Below are 17,913 nucleotides of genomic sequence, written 5' to 3'. Positions count from 1 at the left end.
GTATATCTATTTGACCTAAATTCAATTTTTGACTCTTCAAGTGAATAGTACCTACCATTTGTGCTATTGGAGGTGGTACTAAAAAAGCCTAATAAGATGACACTCCAAGCACTATCGCTAATAGGGCTTATTATACAAAAAAAAAATATATATATATTATCCAATGGTACCAAATGGCCACCACTTCATAGGATGACATAACAAGGCTCTGGTTGAGTCTAGAACACAGGAACAAGAACGTTGCAAAGTACTAGGTGAAATTAAGGTCAGGAACAAGCAAGAATCTGGTACAGAGTGCATTCAAGGGTCAGGAAACCATAAAAAAGCACAGTTTTAGGTTTCTCGGGTTTAGATAGGCCTGAACCCTTTGCGTCAATTTAGCATAATTGACGCATGCACAGTGCGTGTTCCCAACTTGCCCCGTTACAGGCTATAATGAATGCGGCGGCAAGTCTCATCTTCCTGTCCGTCCGCAACTCCCATGCCTCCCCACTTGTCAGTCCCTCCATTGGCTTCCAGTAAGATATAGGGCTCAATTTAAGATCCTGACACTTGCTTACAAATCTCTACACAATGATGCTCCCACCTGCTTATCCTCACTAATACACAAATATGCCCCGTCTAGGCTCCTACACTCTGCCGGAGACCTATGTCTAACCTCTGTTTGTACTCCTGCCTCTGATGCTCACCTTAAAGACTCTAGGGCTGCACCGTTCCTATGGAACACCCTTCCCCTCTCTGTTAGACTCTCACACAATCTCCACTCCTTCAAAAAATCTTTGAAAACTTACTTCTTTAGGAAAGCATATCAATTAAACTGTGAACAGTTTTCCCTCCCCACACCCTGATTCCTCTCCTATAACTATCATCAAAACTAAACAAAAAGCAAATCAAAACACTAAGCCCTCAAAGAACACTTTCCTAGCAACCTACTTTTCTACCCTACCCTTACCTTTTGTGTCACATCACCCCTCTCCCTCTAGCATGTAAGCTCATTGAGCAGGGCCCTCAATCCTTTCTGTTCTGCTTAATCCAACTTGTCTGGTTACAAATACTTGTCTGTTAGTCCACCCATTGTACAGCGCTACGGAACTTGCTGGCGCTTTATAAATAATTATAATAATAATAATGATAATCTAAGCTCTTTGTCATTCTTATATGCTACATCTTTGAATCTGGCAGTCAGGATAGAAAAAGCATACAAAGGAGAGGGTAAATTAAACCATGTTTCTAGTTCTTCTCCTCATGTGCATGTTTGCCCTGGCTTTGCCTTGTCTGAACTGGATTATGATGTAATATTTAGTATAAACGTAGAGGAAAACTAAGGATCTAATGAAAAAAAAAACATAAGTTATAGGTGGTTTTCAATGTTTTATTCAAAGACATAAATTCCGGAGAAGTGACAGATCCACTTAAAATAAATTACATAAAATAAAGTGTAAATACGTGAAAACTGCTTCACTTTGAATAATATATGAAAAAGAAAAAAAATCAGAGAAAACAAATAATGCATTTTAATTGTAAATCGTCTGACAAGAGATGTTCATTATCAATGGTGTTTTTGCCCTTTGTGTACTTTTCTATCCACAAATATATGGGTAGATTTTGGTTTTGGGCAGGAACTCATAAAGTGAATTAAGTTGTCCACATGTGGGATTTGGGTGTTTATGCGGCTCTCCCAACAAGCCAACCAATAACATGAAAATTATACAGCTTGATATCTGCATCTGGTTTCACAGCAGCTATTTGCTGAGAATTTAACTCTTTTGTTGCAGCTCTATCAATATACCCTTTACTAATGCACACATCCAGGCGATAAATGCTAGATCTGGCAAGATTAAACAGTTATGCAGGATGGCTCTGTAGGTACAAAAAGCAGCAGTCAGGAAGAAGGAAGGCAAGACATATTAGCAATCTCGCTGTTGGTGTTTCAATTCATAGTATGTACATTCAGCCTCTTAACTCTTACAGCAAAAGATAACCTGAGGCTATTCTTCCTGTCAATCAGGTTGTAATTATTGCAGAGCCTTGCACTACAGAATGCCAAAGGCCAGTCATCAGCACACTGTGGACAGCTACAGCAAGTACAGTTGCACTGTTAGGACAACAGTAGCACACTAATTTGTACTGTTAGGACTAGTGCAGCAGTTATACTGTACTGACATTGTCTAATAACACTAATATATAATAATAGTTGAAAATAATAAAACAACAACATAACCTACCCCATATAGTGCAAATATATCAAAAAAGAGCATAAACACATTATAACAGAGACGCACCATGGCCATAATAGTGCAGAAATTAGTTAAAGAGATTCCTCAGACTGGTGCTTAACCACTATAAAAAATGCAAAACAAATTAGAATATAAATAAATAGATTAAAAATATACTCACCTCTGAAATTCATACTCTGAAAAGCTCCACGCAGACCATGAAGTGGCTGAAAGTCTCAGCCCATCTTTGTCGTCCTATAAGATTCTATGTAAGTAGAGAGCATATGCCAGAAACCCATATGTGGCATTAGTTTATGTGATGTGTATATCCAGATGTTGACAAGAGTTTAATTTATTAAATAGGTAAGCTTCTATGACTTCTTTACTAACTCCATTCATGCTTTAGAGTGCCTAACAGTGATAGAGCAGCGGCATAGGCTTATTATTGTAGTGATAGGTTGTTATGATGCTTGGAGTGAAATGACTACTTACATTAAAGGGACACTATAGTCACCAGAACAAATACAGCTTAATTACCAGAAGAATTACAGGCATTTTTATGCAAACACTGGCTTTTCAGAGAAAATTAAGTGTTTACATTGCCCCTAGGGACACATCCAAATGGCCACTCCTCAGATGGCTACTGGAGGTGCTTCCTGGCTGAGTGCTGCACAGTAGGCAGCACTGCCATTCAGCATCTTCACTCTCTGCATGGGGACGTTGAATTTTCCTCATAGAGATGCATTGACTCAATGCATCTCTATGAGGAGGTGCTAATTGGCCCAAACCAATCTTGCCGATTTTAGCCATTCCAATGCTTTCCCCATGGGAAAGCATTGGATTGGCTAAAATGGGCAATTCTGATGATGTCACCAAGGGGGCGGGGTCAGCGCCAGCAGACCTACGTGGCGCTGGAAATAAGGTGAGTTTTATTAACTTTTAAGGGGGCTAAGGGGGTGCAAGTCACCTAAATGGTGGGTTTTGCACTATACGGTCAGGAATACATGTTTGTGATAGTTTTCCTTGAAATGGAAAGATATAAAAGAGTCTCACTGGATCCATGAGTTTTTATATTTTCTTGATCTTGACTTCCAGATTCATTTGCTAGAGAAATCCAAATTAATTTATAAATATAATTTTTCCACTTACTGAGCTATAACAGAGGTAGGAAATATATCAACCATTCTGTAGTCCTACGCAAACCAGAAAAGCTGTAAATATAGGTAATACTGAGTTCCAACATTTCTATAAATTAAGTTGAAAAAAATAAAGATAATTATTTAATAACAAATGCATTTCGATATCTCTAGAAGAGCTTGAAATTATTTCTACACAGCACAGCACAGGTCTAAGGAGAAATACCAAAGGTTCAATACTGCGTGAGATCTGAGCTTATTGTGCCTGCCTGCACATGCTGGGATACAGATCATAACAAAATCAGTTTGCGCTGGAAGCAATGTTTGGATGAACCACTGCTTATTCAGCACTCCCTGCTAATTAAAACAGCTGTACTAATGCCGAAGTCAAGCCATGCCGCTAGCTATAAAAGAAAGGACTATAATGACATCAAGCAGACACATGTTTTATACAAAGACAAATAAAATATATTTTTAACATCACTTGGCAGAACGCAGTGGAGTGTGCACATAGATATTTTTTGTTTATTGAGAAAGTGTACTTTTTGAAAAAGTGATGGTAGTTATTGTAGTTTGACAGAGTTTATTACTAAAGTGAGAATTCAAAGTGAATTTCAAATTTCAGGTCAAAATAGCCAAACTGAAAGAATTCTCTTAATCAGCTATGCTTTCACTCCAGCTACTTTAGATTTAAAATATAACTTCACTTTTAATTCTCATTTTAGTAAATAACCCCGTTAAATACTGCCTTAAATTAGGTGATTGAGTTATAATCCCTGAATTCTAATTATGGTGTGGTGTCAATCATTTAGGCCAATTGAGCAATAGTGTCTTATTGTTACAGATTTCAGTAGATTTCCCGTAATTAAACTACTGAACTAATGGCTGTCCATTATATCCCCCCCCCCAAGTATTTTACAGAGACCCTTACCATTAGGGCACTTTTCACCAAAAAAATGGGACCTGGGATTAACTGACATACTCTACCTTCTTAAAGAAAACCTCACCATGCTAAGCTAGGGCTCATGTAGGACATTTAATTAATTCCATCCTTCCTCCCTCCTTCCCTCACTTCCATAAATATCTCCTACTCGTTTATTCTGTATTTTACCCTCACTCCATCAGGCTTAGGTTACAGTTTTCCAAGACCATTGTATGTTTCTGCCCTAGCACTGACAGAATGAGCTCATTACATTGGACACTGCCAACCCAGAACAAATATTGCATTTCCTGTGCTTTCCTGCTTTATTTCATGTCCCAGATCCACTTTCTCTCAGATTCTCTTCCTTTAATATAGGGAATCCATCTATGGATTATATCAGTTGCTAACCCAAAGGAGTCATCACAGTACTGTTTGACCCTTTTCAATTTTAATTGTTTGATGAACTTGCAAGATCTGAAATAGTGAGATGACCAAACAGAACAAGTGCAGGCAGGCCTCTACAGTAAGGACGCACTCCCTATATCCCTTAAAACATCAGTGCAGAAAAAACTGTATAACAGCAAAGTGAAAATACAGTGTAGGGCGCCACTCTCACAGACAAAGTGGTATTAATAATTACCAACTGGATGTTAAGTTGGCAGAACTCACATGAAAAAAGAAAGAAAAAATTACAGTGCAAAAAACTTTAATTACAAGAGATAAAAATAAAATGTTTTTGTTTTGATTTTGTTTTTATCAGTTTGCTGTTATACAGTTTTTTTCTGCACTGATATTTGATGAACTTGCACTTAGCTTTTTTTTTTTAAAGATGGATCTTTGTTGCATTGCTCTTCCTATTGTCATGATATGTATGTCTACTGTTGTTTGACCCTGTTTAAACCAATCTAAATAAAGCACAATAACATTATTATGGATTCCTGTTCCACAAATGGAAACAGTCAGGAAGTGAGTCTCAATAATGGGGAAAGTAGACTCCTGTACCAGAAGAAAGTCACTCAGTCATTTGTTAAAGTGCTAATTGTTAGGAAAGTGAATACGAAGGGTTGTCCACCAAACTCTAATTTAAGCTATGGCAGGGGATTTTGAGCAATGTTCTAGCTCAGCTACAGCTACATCTTGACCTAAATCAGTAATTTAGTGAATAATTCTAATAATAATAATAATAACTAGAAAAGCTACAATTTCTGGGGAAATTGTGTGAAGTGTTCTTGCCTCCACCAGTTTATATAGCACATTTAATTGCAATGTTGTTGCCCAAAGTGCTTCAAAGTTACATTAAAACATACATTTATAAAAACATTAGCAGGTGTACAAAAGGCCCTGTCTATGACATCACTTGCTGCTGCAGCCGGGCACAGGTCAGAGTATTTTGGCGGTTGCCATCTTCAAACGGTCGTATTTTAAAAACTATACATCCTACAGCGAAGATCTTTATATTGTGAGAATCACCCAGACCTACATTTTGATGCATAGTATGTCTCTGAAGTATTACAAATGAAGGCTTTATTTCAGCTTTTGCCAGCTCCCACTCTAGCTTTGAACATTTTGCCATTCATTCCTATGGGACCAATTTTGCCTCGAAAACGACGATATTCCGTGAACCATTCAGCGAAACGTTCCACAAAGTAATAGCACACCAATCGGAAACAATCCGCACGTTTTGGTATATTTTTGTCTATGTAGTGTAAAAACTGTGGGAGGAGTTAGGGTGGTAAATTTGGCTATAATAAGAATAATAACATATATGTGAGATAATATTAAGTTGTCTTGCTATGCAAGAACACTTTATTATAGCCCAAAATTGAAAACTGAAAACATGGCTAATATAGATAATGTTTCCGCTATCTTAGCCTAAAATGTGAAATTCACTTTGACTATCTGACAATTCACACTTGTAATATTGCATAACGCTATCGGTTATTGGAAAGCAGTCTTATTTATTGGAGGAAGTTGTAGTCCTTGGAAAGCAGCCTTGGATACCAGATAGAACTCTCAAACATACTAAAATAGTCTTGAACAGTAGAAGAAACCCTCAAACACTGGAAAGCTGTCTCACATATTGGATTAAAGGCTTAACCATTTGGAAAGCAGTCACATATATGTAGTGAGAACGCCTTTAACTTTCAAAGCATTCTCACAATTTGGAATACATGACAAAACTGATTTCAGGGGAAGCATTAGGAAATTAAAAATCCAATTCATTACAAATGTCTCTTCTTATTCATGGATGTCTGCTCCAGAAGCAGGCTTGCTCATGTCAGAGAAGTCATAAAGTTGGGAAAGCAGTCTAACACAGAAGCTTGTTTTTGTCTTTGGAAATCAGGCTCAGAAGGAAGGTTCAGTTTATAGAAAGCAGTCTTGTTTATAGGGAGAAGTCTCAGTCGTTGTAAGACAGCCTTGCATACCAGAATATTTAAAAACAGTTAGAACACTTGAATAGCAAATCTTAATCATTGAAAACAAGTAAACAAAAAGGAGGCCTCAATGACTAAGAAGTAGTCTCAAGTACTAAAAGGACATTTCAATCATTGAAAAAAGTCTCACAAATTAAAAGCAAACTTAGTCTCAGGGGAAGAAGAGGCTTTTGGGGCACTTTGGGGCATGCTTAAAAACATCTAGTTCTACATGCTCAGCAGGAAGATTTAAATAGCTTCAGAGACTTTGAAGACCTAACAAGAAAACAAGTTCCAAATAGTATTACTGAAGCCACACATGTCTAGAGGAATGTAAACTCACTTGCCTGACTAATATCGGTTCACGAGGATAGGAAATATAAAACATGAAAAAACAAAAACAACTGCTCACTGTAAATCTTCTTTTACAGAACCAGATCATCCAACATCTACACAGCAAGCAATGAGATAGGGTGGACTGTGAGTGACAATACAGGCTGTCAGCCAGCCTGTCACTAGAGATGTCCCGAATGGTTCGCTGGCGAATAGTTCCTGGCGAACATAGCTTGTTCGCGTTCGCCACGGACGGTGAACATTTGCGATGTTCCGTCCGCCCCCTAGTCGTCATCATTGAGTAAACTTTGACCCTGTATCTCACAGTCAGCAGACACATTCCAGCCAATCAGCAGCAGACCCTCCCTCCAAGACCCTTCCACCTCCTAGACAGCATACAATTTAGATTAATTCTGAATCTGCATTCTTTTTTTTTTTTTTTTTTTGACAGAAGTGTGTTATATTTGAGTATGCTAGGCTAAACGTGCGTATATCATGGCTAGTTGCACTGAGGGTATGAGTATATAGCAGTACATTGTTGTGAAAGATGGCTGTCATGTTTAGGGTGTAGCTTGCACGTTATCAACTGTGTATTTATATCAGCAGCTCCACCACTAGTTATAAATCAAGTGTGAGTCGCCCCATGAGATGAGACTAGTGAATAACATAATACATGAAAGGTAAAGGCATGTAAGGAACTACGAAAATAAACTCTTTAGGAGGTGAAATAATGACATGTTTAAACGCTTGCTACTTTACGATTAGTTAATGTGCAGAGAGCAGTTCATGTGATCAAAGGCATGGTGTGGAGGATCGGCTATAGTGGGACATGCTTGGCAGGCTGCTGTTTACTGCTTGTGCTCATCCGAACCTTTTTGGGCGCCAGGTGCAGACCCTGGGAGTCCCTGATACCTGGAACAACAAAGGCAAGTCTCTGGCTGAGTGCCGGGTTCGCGGCTTGAGGTGGTGGAAGCTTGTTTTGTCGGGTGGTCGGATCTGTCCCGGTGGTGCTTCACGTCCGGTGCGGGATTGTGGTGGCTTAAGGTGGAGGTGAGTGCTTGACGGGGCGGCAGGCTCTGCATTTCTGTTTGCGCCTCCGGTCCCGTCTTCGACGCCTTTTGCGTTGGTGGATTTTAATGGGGACTGTTCGCTTAGCTGTGGTGGAGCTTGTTGGGGCTGTGGTGGAACTTGTTGGGGCTTCCTGCTTGTTATTTGCTTCCAAAATTGATTAAAGAGTCTGTCCAGCTTAAACTCAATATCCTGCCATGCTTTGCTGGTACCATGAGGACACGCGGCTGCCGCCATATTGGGAGAGTCGCAGATGAGTATGTCAGCCTGGGCAGCTGTGCTCTGTGCGTCCATTAGCTCCAGACAGCCTCTCAGGGGTGGACCGGGATAACCCCCACCGGTCTGAGGAGGGGGGTAACGGAGCTCCTGCCGGGAAGTAGCTGCTCCTGGGCATCCCAGGATCGGGAGATCGGCCGCCTCTCCCGCCCGGTGAGCACCAGGCCACACTTGCCACGCGGAGGTAAGTAAGACTCTGCCGAGTTGCTGACTGCTATTAAGCATGTCGGGTCGGTCAGGTAGGGGCAACATTGCTGGGTCATCCCCTTCTGGGGTGAAATTCGCTTGTTGATAGCTGCTTAAAGTGAGATATTGAGGGAGCTCACACGAAGTGCGTCTTTCCTCCATGACAGCTAGACCCCGCCCCCCGTAAGCTGCATTCTTAGTGAGAGGAGGGACAGTGTAGCTGCTGCTGATTTAATAGGGTTATCGAAAACTAGGCTAGTGTATTCAGTGTCCACTACAGTCCTGAAAGACTCATCTGATCTCTGCTGTAAGGACAGCACCCCAAAAAGCCCTTTTTAGGGCTAGAACATCAGTCTGCTTTTTTTTTTCTTCTGTGTAATCTAATTGCAGTTGCCTGCCTGCCAGCGTGTGTGTCAGGCTCACAGCATATACTGTGCCCACTTGCCCAGTGCCACCACTCATATCTGGTGTCACAATAGCTTGCATTTAAAAAAAACAAAAAACTTTTTTGACTGTAATCTAATAGCAGTCAGTTTCCTTCACACGTGTGCGTTTCAGGGCCTGCCAGGGCACAGTGTCACACCAGTGGAACTCATATCTGGTGTAACAGTAGTGTACATAAAAAAAAAAACTAGAAATTTGACTGTGAAATAATAGCAGTCAGTTTCCTTCACACGTGTGCGTTTCAGGGCCTGCAAGGGCACAGTGTCACACCAGTGCAACTCATATCTGGTGTAAAAGTAGTGTACATTTAAAAAAAAAAAAAATACAGGGGGCTTGTTGTCACCTTTCGGGGACCCTTGGTGTTGTACTTGGCTGGGTGTAGGAAGAGACCTTCAATAACATTAGTGAGGACAAGGAACGGGACATGGCTAGCTTGGTATCCAACCTTGTGCAAATGGGTAGTTTGCGGTTGTGCAAATGGACTGTTTGCGGTTGTTTGCGGTGTGTTAAACGGGGAGTTTGGTCTGTCACTGTGAAGCGGGCGTAACCCTTACACTACCTGATCGATACAACATCATACCTGATGTTTTAAAGCACGTTATTCCAAACAATTTAAGAATGTTAGGTGATTTATGCCCTTTATGGATTAAAACCAGACTCTGTAATTTTCCATGGAAGTTTTGCCATGGATCCCCCTCCGGCATGCCACAGTCCAGGTGTTAGTCCCCTTGAAACAACTTTTCCATCACTATTGTGGCCAGAATGAGTCCCTGTGGGTTTTAAAATTCGCCTGCCTATTGAAGTCTATGGCGGTTCGCCCGGTTGCGAACATTTGCGGAAGTTTGCGTTCGCCGTTTGCAAACGGAAAATTTTATGTTCGCGACATCTCTACCTGTCACTCATTTACCAGTGTGGCGTGCCACTGTCATGCCACGTTATGTCCTCTTTCATATCTCCTAATGTTGGAAGGCATGTATTGAAAATAAAAATGTTCATGCCAAGTTATGTTCTGCCACTGGATTAATCACTATACTCCAAATCGTAGATAACACAAATTGAATGGCATCATTGAAGTATAGGTGAGCTGAAGAATTTCTCCATAGCAGCTATTTTAGTCTCAATTTTGCTACGTGGATATAATAAGATAGAATTTAGAGTTTAGTGAATAACTCTATATGTGGCCAGTAAATCATATTGAATCTGGCAACCCTACTCTCACACCTGGTGCATTTTAGTGAACACATCGCTGCACGTTTTTAGAAATTTATAATGTACAGAAAGGTACACAGGTCAAAAAAGTTCAGTCAGAAAAAAAAAAAATCTGCAACGCATCCAAATTTGAGATTTTTTGTTTTTAAATCTGATATTTTGGCCTGCATTTTGCAAGTAGATTGCCAACATAACATAACTCATATTTAAGTGAATACATTTCATTTTTCAATTAGATTGTCATGTCCTGTATGTTTTAACACATAAACACACTGTTTGGCTCTGCATGGTCTGAGATAACTAGATTGTGAGTGAGCAAAAGTATTTATCATGTATTCTTTTATATTACTGTCTTATGCATTGAAAATGACGTACTCATAATGACACATACAAATGTATAGAAATTGTAGATTGCTATGAAACATATACACAATCACATACAAATTGTAGAGTGCTATGAATGAATGATGGTGCTTTAATTATGCTGCAAATGCAAATTAGCATCCCTTGAGAAAAACATTGATTAATGCATGTAGATGATGTTAGTATTATGAAGGTCTGTAAATATATATGTGTACATATTGTATGGCTTGAGTAGAAAATTGAGACACATGAAGTACCAGCTCTTCGTGAGGTGACTGTACTGCCTAAACTAGCAAAAACATCTGAGCACCTCTCTTGCAAGTGGCATATGAGGAAACATTCCAGATGCAGAAAACGCAGTCATTTCAGGACATGTCCTCACCCACTGAACCCTCTATGCCACTTTAATATTCACCCCCCTCAAGTGAAGGAACTAGCATCTGGATGTCTTTATACATCCTAAAAACATACCAATTAAATTATTTTCAGGCACCATGCCATTTAAAAAAACAAAAAACAATTAAGGTTTACACTGAAAGTGACATTTACTGAAAGAAATGTTTTTTTGACATTTTCTCATAAATCTTTAAAAAAAAAAAAGTAAATCAATGAAATTATAATTTCAAGCTTTAATTATTAGTATCTGGAGATTTCTGCATCATGTCTGTTACACACATCATGTCTGTGGGCCTTCTTCCAAAGTACATTTTAAATAACGGTACTAAGTTGTTTGTTGAGGTATGGGTAAATTTAGGGTGGGATCTGTGAGCTATGAAGGGGAAGCTTCACTGTTTGTGATCAGATGACATTTAGAAATATGTAATAACTAGCCAATCTCACACCTCATGCACTTTTTAGACATGTGACATGGAGAAGCCATTCTGAGTAATGTAGTCTGTCAATATTCAGTTGGGTACCACTTAATATAAAATTCCACTCCCCCTCTGTTAACGCAACTAGGAAAACTCTGAAGCATCCTGGCACTTTGTGATGCCACATCTCCATTACCACTAGCAACGGGATTAGAGCTGGTCATGATCATTTGTTAACCCTCTCTAAATCAGTCTTGTTGATTTGAAAGCCTACTATGGGTTAATAACAGGAAGAGGACGCAAACAGCTTGAGGAACCAAGTTTGCATTTCCTACCCACTCACTGCCAGAAGCACAGATGAAGTCTCTAGAGCACTCATATATGTGTTGTCATCAGAAAAGGAATATTAGAATCACAAGACTGTCCAAGTATATCCTTTATGTCTAAGAATTCATCATTAGGACCTTGGCATGCATCACATGCACGTTGTAAACACAAGTACAATTCCACTTTCATTACTACTACCCCTGAAAGTCAAGTATTATCTAGACAGTAAATGCGTGAAACCCATCCAAGTTCTTGGAAATGTGTATGAAAAAAATTGGCCCTTTCTAGCAGTCATAATGTAGCACGATATCAAAAGCATCTGGAAACGTGGAAATTATTTACAAGCAGACTTCTATCTATATATTGAACATTGTATTTTCCATACCTCACTGTCTTCTTCTGGTGGTGGAGGTGGTGCTTTAATAATCTGAAAAAAATTCACAAAAACGGATTGTTAATTAGACAAATAGTGTGAACATAGAATACAATGTATCGAATACGTTTCAGGTCTAGTATAACAGTATAGTGTATAAAATACAGTTCACGTCTAGTATTACAATAGAATTAATTTGGGATCCAAATATCCAGCCTAGACAATGATCCCATATGATTTTGGAAAAGTTACTGAGTGCAAAGGATCAGTACGATCCCCTGAGATTAGTTGCTCTCTCATAATTCAGTTGTGTGCTGGAATTTTGTATTTGACCAGCATTTTGAAAGCCGTTTCCTTTTGCATGCATATTCTGTGTACACGCCAGCTTTTCAAAAACCAATAATCACATCCACCGAGCAACCACCATTAAATCTTACACTGTACAAGTGGCCCAGCAGCATTACGATATTATATAAAGTAGATAAACGAATGCTTGGTTATATAACTATGAAATGTAATTTTAATAGGCATATCTGCGGCAGAATTTACCAGTCATTTCCATATAACTTTTAAAATTTTTATTTTTTCAATTTTCATCTCTATGTTACAGATGGATAAACGTTTCATAGAAATAAAAAAAAATAATGACCATGTTAATTTGATGAGTGATCACACCAAAGTTTTTCATGCATTCGTTTTAGACAGGGGGCAAACTCTGAATGAGTGTTGAATTCTGTATTGGGGTTCTCTACCTAAAGAGGAACTTTTCAATTCCCAGAATATTTAATACTATCTTCACCTAACCCTCTATATATCAAATATTTGTGACATGTAAAAATAAAAATGTTTGCCCAAGCTTTGATTTGTCTGGACTGGTTTATGATGATGCTTGATAAATCATGAATACAAATTGAAAAGAAACTGAAGCTCGTCATAAAAAAAGTTCAATACAAATTAAGGGTAAAATTCAATGTCTTATCCAACAATGTAAATTCCAGGGAATTGACCGTTTTCCTTCAAGGGCAACATCCAAAACACATAATACATTTGTTTACTTAGAATACGCATCTACATAAACGATGCATATTTGTGATTAACAGTCAGTTTTTATGCAATCAATTCACAGAAATAACTCAAAATTTAAGCTTGTTTTATTGTAGAAACAAACGTTTAACAAATTCCATTAATCTGATTACATCATGCCGCTGTAATCCATCACGTCATTGAGCATCACGTCATTGAAAAGGTTATGTTGAGTACATGATCAGTTATATCAGTGATGTAATACAAAATGTGCTATTGTATTACAGGAGAATGATTATGACATAAATACCCTGAGGCGGCATCTGATCCCCAGTTGCACTGTTTTCCAAACCTTTGTTATTTCAATATATATGCGTTAGATATTGCTCTACAGCTTAAAGCAGGGGTTCCCAATTAATGTTTCCCATGGAACCCTATGACATAATGTGCTAACAACGTGGAACCACCCACATTTTTTGGCGCCGTAGCGCAGATAGTAAACAGATAGTAGTACCTAGGAGCAGGTGTGCTTTTCTGTGTACAGTTGGTGTATAGTCGTGTATCCTGATTTTGTACTGTCCTAGGCATGACAAAACTCAGGACCCCTCCTCCCCTGCCCTGCCTTCTAAATACACATACACACTCCCTGACAGACACATATACACTCAGTGTCAGACACACATATTCACTGACAGACCCACATACACACTCATTAACAGACACACACAGTTGCTAAAATACATGCATACAGTCACTAACAGACACGCATACTCAGTCGCTAACAGACAAGCATACACACTCACTAACAGACATGCATACACACACACTAACAGACACACACATACTAAGACACACACATACTAACGGACACACACACACACACACAAACACTCACTAACAGACACACACAAACACACTCACATTTTTTTTAAAATTCAATCCCCCCAGCCTTCCTACCTTTGGAAGTGCTGGGGTGGATTCTCGCTTTCCCTGGGGTCCAGTGGGGCTGCTGGGCATTTGCACGAGTGTGTTTGCATATTGTGTTGGTGTTTGATTGCTGGGATGTATGCACATATACTGCCACGTACAAACATACACACACTGGCACATACACACACTCACACTCAGACACACACATTGACACATACACAGACCTTGACACACAGATACACACGCTGTCATATACACACTGACACACAAATACACATTGGCACATAAAAACACACTGATACACACTGGCACGTACACACACCCACACTGGCATACACAAACTCACAGTGACACATACAAACACTGGCACATACACACACTCACACACACACACACACACACACACACACAATCTGACATACATCAGAGCCACTCTCCTGTTAACTTACCTTGTGGTCCTGGATATGCTGGCTGAGGCTGATGGGAGTGAGCTACTGCATGCTCACTCCAGCCTTTGCAATGCTATGCATGCTGCTCCCTCTCTGGGCTGCAGGGCCCCTGTTAACCGATCAAATCCCGGCGCCCATTTTGTTTGGTGAAATTACGGCGGAACACCATTTGTGTTCTCGCGGAACCCCACGGTTCCACAGAACACCAATTGGGAAACGCTGGTTTAAAGCTACAACTGTAACATCATAAGTATCATGCAAGTAACAAAACGAGCAGAAGCTAAATAAATAACATCTTTCACTGGTACACAAAGCTGTTTGCATTAAGAATAGCATTTAAAATAGTAATACACAAAGTTTACTTTAATCCCATCTTGAAGAAGGATTACGGCACCATACGTTTAGACAATATTAGCTTCTTGAGCAACATCTCTTATAACAACATACTGGTGTTATTTTATTGGGAATATTGGCAAGTTGTGCTACCTCTGTTTTCTCTTAGCAGATTATATTATGTGGGAATGAACTCACTATGTACATAGCTATTACAGCAGGTCATTCCTTTCCAGGTGCAGGCTGCCAGTGGAATTTGATTAAATATTTTTCTCTTGATATCTCTGCATTTTTAATTTACCACCCAGTAGACTGAATTGAAAATGCATGGATAAGAGAGCAATGGAAAAATAAATAAATACAGATTTAGCAAACTGGACAGATCAAAATGATTCAGTTGTAATAGGTAATTATATAACCATATTTGGCCAGTTTTGATTGCATAACCCCTGTGGGTGACTCTGTATAGTGTCATGAAGATACTATCTGCATATTGGGGAAGTAGATGTTTGTACCTTTCTTTTTTTAATGCTGTCATTTAAACAAAAAAGTATGTGATCTTTGGTGACAGCAATGGAAAGCATAATGGAAACACAACTAGTAAAAAAAAACTATAATTTAAGACATAAGCCCCATAATCACTAAATTATATTGATGTGGCTATTTTGGTAGGAAGCTGTGCATTATTAAACGTACCATTTAAATTCCATGCATTCTCTTGGTTTCCTTGTTTATCTGCAGCACCACCCACTCCAACTATTGCCATATGGGGAATCTCTCTAAGTATTGGAGCAGCGAGCACACAGTGCAAGTGGGCTCCATACCCAACTCACAGCACTGTGCACTGAATTGAGCTAGTAGGCGAAGGGGCAACTTCCAAGTACCATAAACACTACAATAAGCAGTAGTACGTATCGTGCTTGGAGTGTCCGGTAATTCCATTTCATCTTCAACTTATAATAATTGTTATAACATACTATCTAATACCGTTTCTGTGTTATCTGCATTATGGGAGGTCAACCATTTTGTATTCGTTACTCATACGCAAGTATCTCTGATGCTTTCTGACTACACACAGTGCAACAGTGCAATTAATCTTCTCTGTCCTTGCATTGTTACAGTTAAACACTTTCAATCCTGTTTCTGTGCTGACTCAAATCCCCTCTTTGTTCATTTAGAATGTTGGAAGCTATGTTTTCTATGTTCAACCATTACAGACATCTCAACTCTCCTGGAATGTTCGGGAGTCTCCTGAATTTTTAATGTGGCTCCCTGACACCTGCAAATCATATACAATATTCCATAAATCAAACACACAATCTGACATACTTTGTACTTTGTATGTCAGATTGTGTGTGTGTGTGTGTGTGTGTGTGATTTCCAGGTTATTATATATAATTTGCGGCCACCTACTAGCTAAACAGGGGCCCAGTCGGTCGCCTCCCTTTAAGAGTGCAACTGAGTCCCTGTAATATCGGCTGGCTCGGAGGAAGTAACAGTCGATCACTTCCTCCCAGCTTCACACAATAAAGCTCTTAATCTAGTATTGTTTGTAAGATATAATGCATCATCATATACCCATCTACAGTTATCTATTTAAGAGCAGCATGGGCTACAATTTCCAGAAAATAGCAGAAGAGAGAATGTTTTATCTGTATAGCAGAAATAACAAAATAAGTCCTAGCAATTTATTGGAGAAGCAAATTAATTTTCGCTTGCTCCCTTTAGAGGTCGGTTTGATATTATATATCTTTTTAAAAGAATGTCAAATACAAAAACTTACCACAGTACAACAAAGAGGCCAAAACCACCACAACAAGGCAAGAAGCAGCAGGAGGAAGAGGATGAGCAGAGCTATGGCCAGGATGGTTCCATCTGCCTGTTAGAGAGAATGTAACATATCAAAAGACATTGGAATTTCCTCTATTATTAACATGTTGCAAAAATAACAGCGGGCCCTTGGAACCCCACAGGAGAAATTAAAAAATGAAATGCCACAAAACTAGGAGTAAATCAAAATTTACTGCATGATACAAGTATGTTTCACTGACTGCTTGAGGGCATCCTAGTGGTAGGAAAACATCACACTGATTTGGCCAAATGGTTTTCAATTGTGTTACCTTCCCTGAGGCAAATTTAGATTTAATTCCTTCCATACCATTTTTAAAAATAACTTGGAGATTGTCAGGAAAACTGACAGTAAACTTTTGAATACTTTAATTCAATATTTACGTTATAATGTACGTAATATATATGTTTTAAATCACCAATATTTAATTTTGTCAAGAAATTAATTACTTACCTCAATCCCCTTCCATTCTTGCATCCTCAGAAGAGTTCCAAGTTATCCAACCCATTGCTCACTAATTTTCTGCTCTTGTGCACTCTTTCTGCCTGCAGGATTTTTTTTTTTTTATCAGGCAGGAAAAAGCACTTAAGTTTACCTAACAGTGATGTTGAGAACAGACTGTGCATCATAGTAATGCTGCCTGAAATGTAATATCAGCAAGAAATAATGGATAATAGTGGGTAAACCAGAGGAAAGGCGAGAGAACACGGAGCTTTGGGTCCGGGTAAAGTGGAATCAGACTGAGGGTGCATGAAGATGTTCAGAAAGGGAGCAATTGTAAGGTACTCAAGTGATTTCTACAGATATTTCAATATACATGAATTTAAAAAGCATTATGAGATATAGACTATAACATAAAGATTATATAAAGATATTAAAATGGTTTCAAGTCAGCCCCCTACCTTCCTTTTTTGTTTGTTTTAGTTCCTGTTCTTCCCTCTTTTAATGAGGGATCTGATCTGATAATATAAGACACTAGGGGGGAATTATTGACTTCAGAACTGTATTATGCTGCTAACCTAGAGCAGGGGTGTCCAAAAGCTATATCCTCAGATGTTGTAGAACTAAAACTCCCATGATGCTTTGCATGTCTTTAGAACGCTTTTATGATGACAAGCTGTAGTTTTAAAAAATCTGGGGATCAACCTTTTGGGCACGCCTGCCCTAGAGGATCTGTAGTACAACATCGCCAATCTTACTTGTCACTCTTCCTAAAATTCCTAAAATGACAGTTGTGGATTTGTACTTTT

The 17,913-nt window shown here is 39.0% G+C and overlaps 1 protein-coding gene across 1 annotated transcript in view; it reads right to left on the bottom strand.

Moving 5' to 3' along the window:
* ANTXR1 (ANTXR cell adhesion molecule 1) overlaps window positions 1-17,913 on the bottom strand; it is a 198,110-nt gene that overhangs the window by 107,968 nt on the left and 72,229 nt on the right. The window contains exons 13-14 of the mRNA XM_063448641.1: window positions 16,598-16,693; window positions 12,092-12,133 (exon numbers count right to left, since the gene is read on the bottom strand). Coding sequence (XP_063304711.1) covers window positions 12,092-12,133; window positions 16,598-16,693 — 138 coding nt within the window. The remainder of the gene's footprint in view (window positions 1-12,091; window positions 12,134-16,597; window positions 16,694-17,913) is intronic.

Source organism: Pelobates fuscus, chromosome 3, assembly GCF_036172605.1.
Source record: "Pelobates fuscus isolate aPelFus1 chromosome 3, aPelFus1.pri, whole genome shotgun sequence".
NCBI lineage: Eukaryota > Metazoa > Chordata > Amphibia > Anura > Pelobatidae > Pelobates > Pelobates fuscus.
Note: the sequence above shows the minus strand (reverse complement) of the source record. Positions and strands in the feature narration are given on the sequence as shown.